The 15,655-nt window shown below is 44.7% G+C and overlaps 1 protein-coding gene across 4 annotated transcripts in view; it reads right to left on the reverse strand.

Annotated features, from left to right (window-relative positions):
• The window catches only part of STAMBPL1 (STAM binding protein like 1), a 77,242-nt gene that overhangs the window by 19,097 nt on the left and 42,490 nt on the right, over positions 1-15,655 (reverse strand). For all 4 annotated transcript variants that reach the window (XM_088444337.1, XM_088444338.1, XM_088444340.1 and 1 more), the window contains exons 6-7: positions 11,267-11,630; positions 8,777-8,901 (exon numbers count right to left, since the gene is read on the reverse strand). In XM_088444337.1, coding sequence (XP_088300463.1) covers positions 8,777-8,901; positions 11,267-11,630 — 489 coding nt within the window. The remainder of the gene's footprint in view (positions 1-8,776; positions 8,902-11,266; positions 11,631-15,655) is intronic.

A 15,655-nucleotide genomic window follows, 5' to 3' on the forward strand; every position in this document is an offset into this window, starting at 1 on the left:
ACACATATTCAAGTTACTGACCGTAGTGGTGGAGATTTGGTATTCACCTTCTGCATTAGTTTTGGATACATTTTCAAGTTGATTACAAGAATTTGCAAGTGTCAAGAAAATGTATTTCTTAATTTGATGTCACTTATGTGAATGTAATTACACAATACTGTAGTCTGTTTATACAAGCAATAATTTTGGGTCATTGTGTTGCAAGACTTTTTAAAAATGAGTTTTGAAGCAGCTTATTCCTAATAGCATTCTAACTGAGCAGGTGCATTTTCAGCAGAAACTACTTGGAATTGGATGTACAGGTTAGAATGACGTCACACGGGAGCTTTTGAATACAGTGTTTTCCCAGACGTTATGCCGGCGGACCTAATCCCGACAGCCGGCTTCCCGACTGCTTAATCCCGGAGAGGGTTAAATGTCAGGCGTCTAAATCTAGACTCCTGTCATTTTACCGACACCGGGGGGTTAGGTTTCGGCTAGAAGGGGGGGTTAGCGTTAGGCACCCCCGGGGGGAACTTAGGGTTGGGCACCCCCCTGGGGGATTTGGTTTAGGCGGCGGGAAGGAGGGGTTAGGGTTAGGCACTGGGAGGGGAAGGTTAGGGTTAGGCACCCCTAAGCGAGGGTTAGGGGGTAGAATTAGGTTAGAGAATACTTACCTTGGACGATAGGGATTTCCTCCTCTGCCAGTATGCCGCTGTCGGGATTCCAACCGCAGGCCATGGGTCCGGCGGTAAATCATACAGATTTCTCCCAGACGGATAAGCCATGGGCTTCTGAAGTTGTGAAGTTCGACCATTGTGATACACAGCACAAAAGGGGGAACTGTTTGCGTACTACAAACATTAGCATAGAACTGAGGTGCAACAATGGTGTAATTGCATATTACAAACAATGGATTCTCTTTGTAAATATACTACATAACATTAATAAGGGGCCTATTTTGTAAGCCCAAAAATGCTGTAAGTCTGTTGAAAATTACTGTTTTCTGAGCTTTGATGCATTTTTGAGCATCTGATTCATTTACCAAAGGTCCCTGCCTTTACGATCACAAATGCTGTCCTCATATGGGTCAGTACAAAAGCCGCATTTGACAAGTATGAAATCTGCTTCAGTCTCAGTGTTCTATTTGCAAATAAAGTCCCCACATGGGGACTGTGAAAATATCCCATTTAAAAATTTCCTAAAAGCTTAGCTTTTCGGCGCTTGATTGCTTAAGTCTGTTTGGAGATCATTGGTAGGACTGAAACAGAACACTGGGTCACCCATTGGTAGGCTTGAACCATTACACTGGGTCACCCATTCGTAGGCTTGAAACAGGGCCTGATTCAGACCCACTCGCGAGCGGCTGTCCGCTCGCAAGTGGGTCGATGTTCTGCACTGAGCATGCGCACGACGGAGGGAGCTCCGTCGTGCGCATGCGCCAGACGCGACGAGCGAAGGATTTTCCTTCGCTCGTAGTGTCTCTTCCAAGGGGGCGTGCTGTCGATGTTGACTGACAGCACGCCCCCTTTGGTGGGCGTGCCTCCCTGACGGGGGCGTTCCCACGGGAACGCCTCCCGTCAGAAGCCGGCCCGCTGACATCACTAGTGATGTCAGTGGGAGTGATTTTGGCTCTGATAGAGCCAAAATCACTCCGGAGCTTGCGGTTGAAAACCTCAACCGCAGGCTCCGGCTCGCAGTTTCGATGGTCGCGATGGTCACGACCATCGCGGCCATCAAAATGCACGCTCGTATAGGCTGTGGGTGGTGACCCACAGCTATACGAGCGTCCAGGAGGACGCTCCATTTTTTTGGAGGGCGGCCCTCATTCAGAGCGTGCGCTCTGCTCAGAGCGTACGGCTCTGAATGAGGGCCACAGTACACTGGGTCACCCATTTGACAACAGATTTGCTCAGTCAACAAAGCCATCTACTGCACCCATTAGAGCAGTAAAATTACTAAAAACTATTCCCACTATTGATAATCCAATGTGATCAGCTAGCCAAAAAAACAGTGTACATGATCATTGCAAATAGATTAGAGAACAATACATAAATTATTAAAAAGGGTAACAAATACCTAAGTGTAAAAGTAACTCAGTAAGCATTTCTTGCTCAAAACTCAGAAACTGAAAACTGCAAAAAAACATTCTGGCTCCGAACAAGGGACTCAAGATCGCCAGACAGCATTTACATGACACAGCTAAGCCTTGGTAAAGGCTCTGTGATCAGGTGACAATGACAAAGCATCCTGGTGCTATTTGTGGTACTCATCTAACTCCATACAATGAACAGCAACTAATTGAAAATTATTCACACACACACCACCCAATACTTGATTTAGAAAGGAAACTGATAAGTAACCATAATTAGTTTTCATAAAAAGGTTATGTTCTTCATGACACATATAAAATAAAATGCATATTCAGTCCAAGTAATTTATAATAGAGATGAGTGGGTTCGGATCATAGAGATCCGAACCCACCCGAATTTTGCAGATCCAAGTCGTATCCAAGCTGGCTCGGGTTTTCCCACCTGACTCAGATCTCAAAGAGAGGCAAAACCATAGACACGAAATCTCGCGGCTCGCGAGCTTTCGTCTCTATATAATATGAGATATGGTAAGAACTTACCCTTGTTATCTCTATTTCGACGAAGTCCATAGGGTTCCACAGGATACCTTGGGGTATAGGCGATGGCGGCAGACATCGGGCACCTCAGAGTTAACTTTTCAAACTCCCAGGATGCACTGGGGCCCCTCTCCTATACCCGCCCCCGAGCCAAGGCAAATCAGTTACGTAACAATCCATAGAAGAAATAGAAACGGCGCATAAAGGTCTAACCGGACCCAGAAGACACACTTATAATAAAAAGATATACCGTATATACTCGAGTATAAATCGACCCGAATATAAGCCGAGGTACCTAATTTTACCACGAAAAACTGGGAAAACTTATTGACTCGAGTATAAGCCTAGGGTGGGAAATGCAGCAGCTACTGGCAGTAATCCCCCCCTGGTACTGTCCCCAGTAGTAATCCCCCCCTGGTAGTGCCCCCAGTAGTAATCCCCCCCTGGTAGTGCCCCCAGTAGTAATATCCCCCCCTGGTAGTGCCCCCAGTAGTAATACCCCCCCTGGTAGTGCCCCAGTAGCAATATCCCCCCCTGGTAGTGCCCCCAGTATTAATCCCCCCCTGGTAGTGCCCCCAGTAGCAATATCCCCCCCTGGTAGTGCCCCCAGTATTAACCCCCCCTGGTAGTGCCCCCAGTAGCAACATCCCCCCCTGGTAGTGCTCCCAGTATTAATCCCCCCCCCCCTGGTAGTGCCCCCAGTAGCAATATCCCCCCCTGGTAGTGCCCCCAGTATTAACCCCCCCTGGTAGTGCCCCCAGTAGCAACATCCCCCCTGGTAGTGCCCCCAGTATTCCTCCCCTCCCTGGTAGTGCCCCCAGTAGCAACACCCCCCCCCCTGGTAGTTCCCCCATTATTAATCCCCCCCCTCTGGTAGTGCCCCCAGTAGCGATATCCCACCCCTGGTAGTACCCCCCGGTAGTAGCCCCCCAGTAGAAAGAAATGTAAAAAAAAAAAAACACTTACCTGTAACCCCGCTCCTGGTCCAGACGCTGCTACAGGCTCCTCCGCCGCTTTGCATAATGGGAGAGACGTGGTCATGACGACGTCTCTCCCATTACCCACTGCGGGAGCCGGAAGATGGCTCCCGCAGTGGGAGCAGCAGCAGCCGCTGAGAGTCTGACAGACTCTCAGCGGCTGCTGATTATACCAAACACATAGCTGCCGGCTCCGGTGGCTGTGTGTTTGGCAGTGTGTAGTGCTGACCGAACTCCGTCCGGTCAGCGCTACACACGCGGTGCAGGCTGTGTCACAGTGACACAGTCTGCACCGCGGCCCGCATGGTACGCTACTCAGCAGCGTACCATGCGGGCATGACTCGAGTATAAGCCGAGGGGGTGCTTTTTCAGCACAAAAAAATGTGCTGAAAAACTTGGCTTATACTCGAGTATATACGGTATTGTTTAATAATCTCTCCCAAAATGGAACATCTACCAAATCCAAAAACAAATTATTTACGAAGAAATCCCAATTCTTTCCCCTGAAATTTAAAAACGGATGTATAGACACGTTTTATAAAAATAGTTTGACTCAATTCAAAAATCTATGTAATAAAACCACTAAACCTTTATATCATAATCTGACCCCTCAAGAAAGACAAGCTTTAAAGAACCTCTCAAAGGATACAACGATTACTATAAACCCGGCGGATAAGGGAGGAGGGGTGGTGGTATTAAACACCTCCGACTATATTGCCGAAGCATTAAGACAATTAGGTGATTTAACTTTCTACACCCCCCTCCCTAGAGATCCATCCCAGGGATTTCAGAGTGAACTTAGGTCTCTTTTGCAGAAAGCCTTGGATGATAGTGTGATATCCAGAGGGGAATTTGATTTTTTATTCACTATGCACCCTGTTACACCAGTTTTTTTTTATTTGCCCAAAATTCACAAGTCACTCACCAATCCACCTGGGCGTCCTATTATTTTGGGGATAGGGTCTTTAACGTCTAATCTTTCGGCATTTGTTGATCACTTTTTGCAACCGTGTGCGACCTCTCTGAGATCCCACCTTAAAGATACTACTGAATTTCTCAGTAAAATTTATATTACTTGGAAAGATAGTTATCAATTCTTGACATGTGATGTTACAGCGCTCTATACCAATATCCCACATGACAAGGGAGTGGAGGCTGTAAATCATTTTTTGATTCTACAGAGTGGGATCTCTGAGAGATTAAGATACTTTCTCACTGATTCTATATTATTTATTTTAAAGCACAATAATTTTATTTTTGATCGGCTTCACTATCTACAGCGCACTGGGACGGCCATGGGTACGAGGTTCGCCCCGAGCTTCGCCAACCTTTATATGGGCAGAGTCGAGGAGGAGCTCATTTGGGGGGCGGACCTCGGGGCGCACCTGGTACTCTATGGCCGTTATATTGATGACCTATTTTTTATTTGGGATGGGGATGATCAATCTATCACAGATTTTGTCACAAGGTTAAACAAGAATTCTTTTAATTTGAACTTCACGAGCACCTTTCATAGATCCACTATCAACTTTCTGGATATCACACTAGAAGTTATTGATGGTACAATAACATCTTATACATATAAGAAAGAGGTAGATACAAACACCTATATAGATTACTCCAGTAATCATCATAAAAAATGGCTCTCAAGTATACCTCAGGGACAGTTGCGCAGGATTAAACGGAACTGCTCCTCTGTATTTAAGTATGAAGAACAAGCCTCTGAACTATGTACAGCATTGGAGGAAAAGGGGTACCCCTATGATATTTTGGTTAAGGCTAAACATAAGGTTGACAATTTGGATAGGACTACACTGGTTAATATACCCACAGACTTTGCAGATGTGCTTGCACAATCTAATCATGTGCGTATAGAAGAGACAGACAACACTAGCACTCAAACCACTAATAAGAAGAAACGTAAAGATATAGATCCATCGGTAGTATTTATATCGAAATACAATCAATCTGCCAACCAAATTAAGAGGATCATTAAAGATAATTATTCCTTATTATTATTAGATCCACTACTTAAAGAAGGACTGGAGAAATATCCCACAATTATATTTAGGAAAGCTAGAAATCTGCAAAGTTATTTAGCACCTAGTACATTTAGGTCAACAACAAACTCAAAAACAACATGGTTAAATTCTAAACTAGTGGGGAGTTTTCGCTGTGGACATACCAAGTGTATAACCTGTGGATTTATCCAAAATAGAAGTCTTTCAGTCAGATCCACAGTTACCAATAACATACATCAGTCTACAACCTTTATAAATTGTGAAACATCTTATGTAGTGTATTTGTTACAATGTAAGTGTGGACTCTAATACGTGGGACGTACCACTCGCCCTTTGAAGAAACGATTTTTAGAACATCGTAGGAATCTAATGAACCAATTACTGACTCACAGTGTTCCTCAACATCATGCAGAGAAACACTGTGGAGAAATCATGGACTGGAAACTATGGGGACTAGAACATATACCTGGAACCTTGAGACAGGGAGATAGATTTTCAAGATTATGTATGAGAGAGGCCTATTGGATCCACTTATTGAGCACCCTCCGTCCGGATGGGCTCAATGAAATAGTGGATCTGGAGTTCCTTTAACTCATGCATTTCTTAGCTTCCTTAGAATACATTCTCATAGTCCCTTGTTATCTTCCATTTACCCTTACTATTGCCTATTTCCTTGGGACCTGTCAATATCTATTTGTTGCTCCTTTCCTTAGTATCATTCTATACTATAATCCGTTATGTGGACAACATGTGTTGTCTTTTGGCTGTTGGAGGGAGTGTGGTCAATCATCTCTAACAGGATGCTATTACACTCTCCCCCACACTTATTAGATATTTTGTTTATGAGCTAGTCCTCAGGAGTTATATATATCTTTTCACTCGTGCCAGAATTATATTTTGGTATTTATATACTCCTTTGTATATACATGAACGCTTAGCAATATTTTCTAGAGGTAATATATATTTCTTGCAATAGGGAGTATTTTCTCACTCTATATAATGTTGACTAACATGCACAATGTTTTATTAGTGACAAGGAATATGCATATAAATAATATAGATAGATCTACGATCTGCATGTGCTTCAACATTTACAGATAATGTTTAATTATACATTGATTGCATTCTATTTTGACAGATTTGATATGAGATTCTGTTGACATTTATTAAATATGTGAATGCAGAGTAGATCTATGTGGATTGCAAACATGAAAAAGAACTATGTAAATATATTGGGTTTAGGAATGCTGATTACACAGGGACAAAATAGATTGCAGGTGCTGTCTGGACTAATGAATGAAATTGATTGGCAGGCTTCCTCCTTAAATATGACACCTTCTTGCTCCTAAGACATCCTTCTGAAGAAATTCTCAGCAGAGAAAGAAACGCGTTAAGGGTGTCCCTGCTACTAACCTGCATTCCTGCCTTGCTGAAGCACCTGTGAAGTTACAGCAGAGCCGTTTTTCCAACCCAGCCGATAGAGCTCTATCCCCTCTGCTGGAGTCGCAGACAACGCTATGCTCCGGAGTTGATATACTCCATGCGAGTGCCTCCGTAGAGCCACAGCCTTCCCATCACGGCCCAGGATCCTCCGGTGTACAGTCGCAGCTTTATTTCAGCTAGCGCTAAATTGAACCAGCGCTGACACGGGATTTATTCCCCTCTACACTGCGCATCGACGGCATCACTGCTTTACTCTCCACGGCACAGATCCAGTGCACAGCAGCAAGTGTCTAAGAACACTAGGTGAGAGACATATCCACATCATATCTCCCAGCCTAATTTTCCTACATGGGCTAGAGGAGGATTTATATGCATAAACACTCACCCCTTTTTTACCTCAGCAAGTAACATATTTTTGGCAATATTGGCTCCATTATCTATTAAATTTTTGCATTCACAGCCAATGATTGGATACAAGACTTGTGTCAATATGGATTCCTAATAACGGAACTATCTTTTCTATGCCAATAATAGGTCATTTATCCATTTATTCTATGTAATAGAGGTGTATATTAACAGCACTTTAGTCTGATATATGTGATTGGAGCACACAGCTGGTGCTCTAATCTCCAACAATACATGTGAGGTTTTTACCTTTTTTATTATTATGTTTAATTTTCTGCAGTATATTCATTGTGGTCATTGACCTCTCAATCCATTTTCATTATCAACTATTCACTATCTACACTTGTATGTTTTATTAAACAATATATCTTTTTATTATAAGTGTGTCTTCTGGGTCCGGTTAGACCTTTATGCGCCATTTCTATTTCTTCTACTGTATTTTTCCTTGGAATAGGGGACTGGAGCACCCTTGGGACGGCTGCTGGTCATGATAGATTGCAGGGAGGTGGGCGCTACAAACCCTTCTATTCTACGTAACAATCCATAGGCTGGAGGAGGAGGAGAAAAAAGAGAGAGAAGAAAGTTTGGAACACACATTCTTACCAGAAGGAGACAGAAAAACCGGTGACCAGAACAAAGCCCATCTGCAGTACAGGTGCGACAGGGCGGGAGTCCTGTGGAATCCTATGGACTCGTAGAAATAGAGATAACAAGGGTAAGTTCTTACCATATCTCATATTTTCTACTTCAGGGTCCATAGGGTATCCACAGGATACCTTGGGGATGTCCCAAAGCAGTATCCTTTAAGGGTGGGGACGCTTCTGTGCTGAAAGGAGAATCCGCTGCCCGAAGGAAGCATCCTGAGAGGCGAAGGTATCAAATGCATAATACCTCACAAAGTTATGGACAGAAGACCACGTGGCTGCCTTGCAGAGCTGAACAGCAGAGGCACCACGACGAGCTGCCCACGAAGGACCCACAGACAGAGTAGAATGAGCTTTAACAGAGGATGGTACAGGAAGGCCCTCATGAATGTAAGATTCAGAAATCACCATGCGAATCCAACCTGCCAAAGTCTGCTTAGTGGCAGGCCAACCCTTCTTACAGAAACCATAGAGGACAAACATAGAGTCGGACTTCCAAAATGAATTGGTAGAGTCAACATAAATCCTTAGAGAAGCCAAGGAGGCCTCACCAGCTGTCTGGGGAATTAAAGGACGGCACTATAATTTCCTCATTAATGTGGAAACTAGATACCACCTTAGGTAGGAAACCAGGGCGAGTGCAATATGTAATAAAAAAAAAACAAAACCCAGGCTTACCAGTTTGCCGCAAAGAATCCCACACGTTTCAATCCCCCTAGTTGTGTTTGCATCCGCCAGTTGCAGAAATTTCGGAGAAAGATCTTTGGGCAGAACAACCAGGCGAAGTCCTTCCACAATTTCATCTGACAAAGATAAATTATATTTAAGTGAAAAAAGTTACACAGCTGATCAGTGCACACAACACCTCGATGTGGTCCATCATATATTGCACTAAATGTAGTAACCATCAGTGCCTTAACGTATGATTATTGCAGCATAGTGAAAAAATGCTTTTACCATGTCTGGAGTTTGGAATAGTCATTATGCACCCAACTCTTTGAAACTTTAAATGCCAACATGATGTGTGTCATTTCAATGAAAGAATTAACTTAATGCTTAAGATCTACTAAATATTAAAGACAAGCTGTCACTGGGCTCTACATTGTTTCTTTAAACAGGGTTTTATAACAAGGAATAAGTTTTAATAAAAAAAAATAAAAAAAGCATTCTCGTGTTCCTCTGTTCGTCCAGACAGAATGAGTACTATATAACATGCTCTCAACTGTGTTGAACTTGTATTGTCAGTTCATCTGCCAGCATGCCCTATGCTATTTCCGGAGCTCATGGCTATCACAGTGAGGGGTTGAGGAAGCCGGCTCAGGAGAGAGTATAGCATGTGGCTATAAAAATGCTTTCTTCTTAGTACACAGAATCACTAAGGAATCCCATTGTTATGTTAAATACACAGGGCACAAAGCTATATTTAGGGAACCAATACAAAAATCCTATAGATCCTGAAGACATGTGGTCTTTTAATACAAGTTTCCTTATACACTGAAGTGGAAATAGTTATAGGATAGCAATATGTAAAAGGTAATGGTAGGTGGTGTCACCGCACTGTGATATCTTGAAAATGCCCATAACTGCATCAGCTGTAATACGACCTCTCGTGAGTCAGTCTGATGGAGCCTGATGGATGGGACATTCCATTTCCGAAGTTGTGCGGACATTTGACATTCATCAATCTATGGTGAAACGTGTACTGGAAATACTTCATGGAATTCATTAACGCACACCGTGGACAGTGCAGTGACAGTGCAGTGGCTGACCATTGGTGCTTAATGATTGTGGCCAGTGGAGTCTGCCTGGAATTGTCTGTGGTAACAGACAGACACTGGCTCAAATTACAATAATTTTCAATGCAGGAGGAACCAACGCACATCCAGCAGGTCGGTGCAGCATTCTTTAGCTTCCATGGGACATGGAAGCAGAAAATCTACCAGAGTGCCCCTGGTAACACTACGACACCAGACACAGCGCCCCACCTGTGCTAGTGACCTCACTAATTGGACCCTGGAGGACTGGCAACATGTGGTGAGGTCTGATGAGTCAGAGTTCCAGTTGTTGAGAGCTGATGGTAGGGTTCTGATTTGGTGCAGACCCCATGATGCCATGGACCTCAGTTGTCAACAAAGCACCCTGCAGACTGGTCATGTTACCATAATAGTGTGGGGTGTGTTCACGTGGCATGCGTTGGGTCTGCTGGTCTGTCTGTAAATGTCATTGACCGGTACCCACTACATTGCATTGTTTGATGACTACTTGCAGCCCTTTATGGATTTTATGTACCCCCACAACGATGTAATATTCCAGCAGGATAATGCACCGTGTCATCGGTCCCAAGTTGTCCAGAATTGGTTTGAGGAGTATTCTGGAGAGTTCCGACGAATGATGTGGCCACCACATCCGCCCGACATGAACCAAATCGAGCATTTATGGGACGTGGTGGAGAGGTCTATTTGCACCCACAATACTGCACCTACAAATACCAGGGAGCTGTGGGAAGCTATCCAGACGGCATGGATCAACATCTCTCCAGAGGTCTTCCATGCACTTGTGGTATTGATGCCATGTCGAGTTGCTGCACTTCACCGGGCTAGATGGGGGTCCTACGCGATACTAAGCATCTATCCCATGACTTTTGGTACTTCAGTGTCTAAGTAAGCTACTCCGTACATTCACAAACATGGGTAAACTTACCAGTACTTTCACATTCCTTGTACATTTGTAGAACAGTGGAGTAAAATATGTCATCTCCTATAAGAAAGGGGTTAAAGCTGGACACACACATGCAGTAATCCAGCGCAGAGTAACAGTATTGTTTACCATCCATGGGTGGCCCAAGTGGACAAGATCCAGCCTTTAGCCAATGGAAGTCCTCTTCCATCTTGCCAGATAATGATCCTATTGAAATTCATAGACTAATTATCAGGCCAAGTAGTTTTTTTCTGTTTATATGACCTTTATATAATAGAAATTACATTCTGACCTTTAAGCTTTTATAGGCATTTGGTAGCTATAGGTTATCTCAGACAGCTTTGGCATCTGACACCATTTGCTTATTTCAGCCGTAGAATATAAGAGATGCTTGTGCAGCATTTGTTTAGTGAACACACATGACCACATTGGAATTTCAGATTAGCCGAGTCTAGGTTAGCGAGCACTTACTTTGTACGGCACTTAGAGTTGCTGCTGGCTTTAAGGCCCTGTTAACAGGAGGAGACTGTCCAGCACATGTGGCTGCATCATTTTTTACAGCTGGTCCAGAAAGAGCATTGGCCACAGAGTGGGGTTTAGAAGAGGGTAAACAAGACGTTATGCTGCCGTCAGTCTGCTCAGAGACCTTCTTCTTAGTGATCTCTTTATTTTTCTGCTTGTCTCGGATCATGTCCTGTTTCCGTAGCTGGTCCTCAAAAAAGCTGAATTGCTCAGTCTCCATTTGCTGCTGACGTAGTTGAGCCACTCGCTTCTTTTCTGCCTCTATGAGTTGTTGCTGTTCCATTTTCTTCACACATTCTGCTTTGCGTTTGTTCTAATAATAAATGTAATAACCGTATTAATTTTATAGTAAAGATAGAGGGTACCGTAATCTTCCTGTGTCAGTTCACTACCTCCAGTAACTAATTCTGTGTAGCCTCCCCCATTCTCCTTCTCACATTTCAACACTGCCCCTATCACATGCAGCCCTGTCACACAAGATCAGTTGACTCATCTCCGCAAATTAACTGTGCTGCTGTGAGCAATCAGAGAATCTGATTGGCTGTAATTTGGGGACTGGCCTAAGACTACTGAAAACCTCCTCCTCTTCGTCCTCACTCTCTCTTGCTTCAACCCAATTCAATCTATTCCTAACACTACTGCTCATTACATTTTCCGCTCCCACTGTACGGCGTCTGCCTCCCCACTCTGCTTCACTGGCTCCCCATTACCCTCAGGGGTAAATTCAAACACCACACCATTACCTAAAAAGTTTTATACCACTCCTTGCCTAAGTTTATAACCTCATCTCTATCCAGACAATAGACTCTCCACTCCTCCTCAGATGGGTACCCCATCCTCTGGAACTCATCCCTTGCATAGTGAGACACTTTACCAGTCTTCCCAGCACTAAACATGCCTTAAGTTAAAACGTAGCTTTTTATTATAGCAAACCTGTCCTCCTCATAACTTGATACTCTCCTCTTTCCATCATCAATACAGTGTTCCCAGTTCATCTTGCAATTGTTCTTCCCTTCTCTTCAGTATGTAAGCCCTCAAGGTCAGGGCCCTCCGCCCTCTTGTTCTACCTCAAAGTACAATCTGAGCCTGATTCTGTGACTGATGCAATGACAAGGTTTGCACATGCATCCAATTCAGCACGTGCGTCCTTCGATGTGGAAGTACAGAGGCGCGATAGCGATTCAGACACCTGGTCACTGACGTCGAAACATTTCAAAGGGGTGGCAGCCACAGACTGTCAGGGCTGTGCAGCTTTATAGTAATAGGCTGCACGGCCCCTGCACCGCATGGAGGAGGTGTAATGTGCAGTCTTTAAGTTAAAACACTGCACATTACACTTTCTCCTCCGTGTGGTGCAGTGCCGGCAGATTTAAAGTTATTGTTAACAATTTTGTTCAAATTGCCTAGTCTGTACGGCCAACCAGACAACCAGGCGATATGTTAACGTTATATAGTTAACTTAACGACCAAACGATCCAAGAGATCTCGTTCGGTCGTGTGAAGGATTGCACAGTGTGTACGCCCTATATAGTTTGTTCTGGTGTTCAAGGGAAATCGGGGGGAGCATCGCGTCATTTGAACATCATCCATGCACCGAGTGGTATTTCAGCATCTGAAGATAATCAAATTGGGTCCATTAGTCCTTGCGCATTTAGATGCACAGCTGTACACCAGGGAAGGGCTTGTAGCTGTATTAGCATAAAGTCACATATGCAGGACCGGGAAAAGAAGCGCACACGGAAGCTGTAGCGTGTAACTCAGAATCACGCTCTCCATGTGACCAATGCTCCGACTAGGTTTGCTCACTGCTAATGTTTTGTACTTAAGTTATCTACAACATGGCCATGATTAAAGTTTCCCAATTCAAATTGGTCTGCCGTTCTAACCAATAGGCGGAAGGCCACCAAATTTAGTAAGTGTACAATTCAAAGCATGGGGAGTCCAGAATCTGTCTACAGGGGAAAATATGGCACTGTACATGAAGAGGTACCAGCAAATGAATAACTAAGAGAAACCTAAAATTCCAAATCTTTAGCGTTCCTCTTTGTAAAAACTGATGAAGAAACTTAACTGACCTGAAATCTTAATTCCAAAATCAAAAAAGTGCTCACTGCAGAAAACTTTTATATTTTCCCCTTTTGGCAGATTTTGGCTCTCTGTTATTTTCTTTTTTTTACGAACAATTTCTTCTTGTGTCTTGGATTTAGTATGGTTGCTAAATTAGGTGGCATTCTGCCTATTAGTTAGAGCTGCAGACAGCTCTGAAGGAATCGGTATGAAATACCGCCGGCCGCATGGCCGACAAAAGCAGAGTTCCCGGCAGCGGAAGCCCAACAGCGCTGGAAATCCCGATCGTCGCTAAGGTAAGTATAAACTAACCTAACCCCCTATCCCTCCTTAGGGGTGCCTAACCCTAATCCCCCCCTTCCCCGCTGCCGAAACCTAAGTCCCCCGGGGGGGTGCCTAACCCTAAGTCCCCCCCGGGGGTGCCTAACCCTAACCTTCCCTCCCCCTAGCCTAACCCTAACCCTCCTGGGGGGGTGCCTAACCCTAAGTCCCCCCCCGGGGGTGCCTAACCCTAACCTTCCCTCCCCCTAGCCTAACCCTAACCCTCCCGGGGGGGTGCCTAACCCTAAGTCCCCCCCCGGGGGTGCCTAACCCTAACCTTCCCTCCCCCTAGCCTAACCCTAACCCTCCTGGGGGGGTGCCTAAGCCTAAGTCCCCCCCGGGTGCCCTAAACCTAACCCTCCCCTCCGCCGCTGTCCGCTCGCGGCGCCCGGCATCCCTTCGATCGGGATGCTGGCACCGGTCTCCCGGCATCGGGGAAATGTCAGGCGTCTACATCTAGATGCCCGGCATTTCACCCTCGCCGGGATATGACAGTCGGGAAGCCAGCTGTCGGTATTAAGGCAGCCGGTTTCCCGATTGTATACCGCTCTGAATAGCAAAACTAATTATGGTCAAGTTGTACTGGAGCTTTGGTCTGCCATTGTGTATTGTATTTATTCTCTGTTACTATGAAATGTTTTTATGTTTACCCTGTACAGCACTGCGTATACTTTTTGGCACATTATATATACAAGGTATTAGTATTAATAATCCAGTATAAGAAGTTTTGGCTACTACTTGATACAATTGTTCTAATGAATTATACATTTTAGAAGGATATTTTTTTTCCGCCTACGAGCATACTGTAGTACACTATGTTAAGGGTACTTTTGCACAAAGGGGACATGTATGCATGGGGTCATAGATCTAAAATAAACCACTAAACTTCAGAAACCAATGACCAGGCCTGTTGCTTGGATAATATATGATAGGACATATTCTTCACCCCACAAGACTGCAAACTTGTACAAACCCTCTGCTGTCGCATAAACAGCTTGTTACTTATTACACAGTGGAACTAGCTGAGAATTGTGGTGGTCTTGTCCCCAACGTAAGGATAATATTATGAAAACACTGTGGAATATTTTTTTGAGTTTTGGAAGTACATATAATATTCAAAGACAAGAACACTGTACTGTTAGCAAGAAGCTACCCTTCTACAACGTAGAACTAGCGCAGCACAGCTCCTCTGCACCCTGTACCCCCTTCTGTGGATCTAATAACTGGAAAGGGGGCATGTATTCAAGCTATCAGAAGATGGCACATGGTCTGAGTGTTGCTCAAACAGGGATTCCCAGTAACGCTTGGCACATTGGAAGAAGACAAAGCAGAGGTGGATATAGCACAACAAGGTTTATGGGACAAAGGGCCCGATTCAGCATAGTGCTCGCAAGCGGGTCGATGGTGGCGCAGTGCGCACGCGTGGCGTGCGCAAGCCCCGGAGAGAGTGAGACGTTCACTTGCTCTGGAGTTCGTATCAAAATGGGGCAGCTGTCGATGTTGATCGACAGCTCGCCCCGTTTTGTAGGCGGGTAGGGGGGTGGCTGAACAAACGGAGGCGTTCCCGAAGGAATGCCTGCCGTTTGTGGGCGGCCCTACTGACATCACTTGTGATGTCAGTAGTGGACTTCCGGCTCTATTAGAGCTGGAGGTCCCCTTGGCATTGCGAGTGCTGAGACCCTACCACAAGGGTCTCCTCGCAATGCCGATGGTCGCGATAATCGCGACCATCGCCAGGCCACTCACCCAAGCTGTGGGTGGTCACCCACAGCAGTGCGAGCGGCCTGGAGGCCGGAATGAAAAGAATAGGGACGCCCTGATTTAGAGAGAGCGCACGCAAATAGCGTGTGCCACTGAATCAGGCCCAAAGTCCTCACAGGTCCCACTAAGAAAATAAGACCTATTTATTTGAAATGGTTATAGCTGAAGTTATTAAAAAGGTTAGCAAAT

The sequence above is a fragment of the Taudactylus pleione genome, unplaced genomic scaffold (genome assembly GCF_031769625.1).
Source record: "Taudactylus pleione unplaced genomic scaffold, aTauple2 ptg000354l, whole genome shotgun sequence".
Lineage (NCBI taxonomy): Eukaryota > Metazoa > Chordata > Amphibia > Anura > Myobatrachidae > Taudactylus > Taudactylus pleione.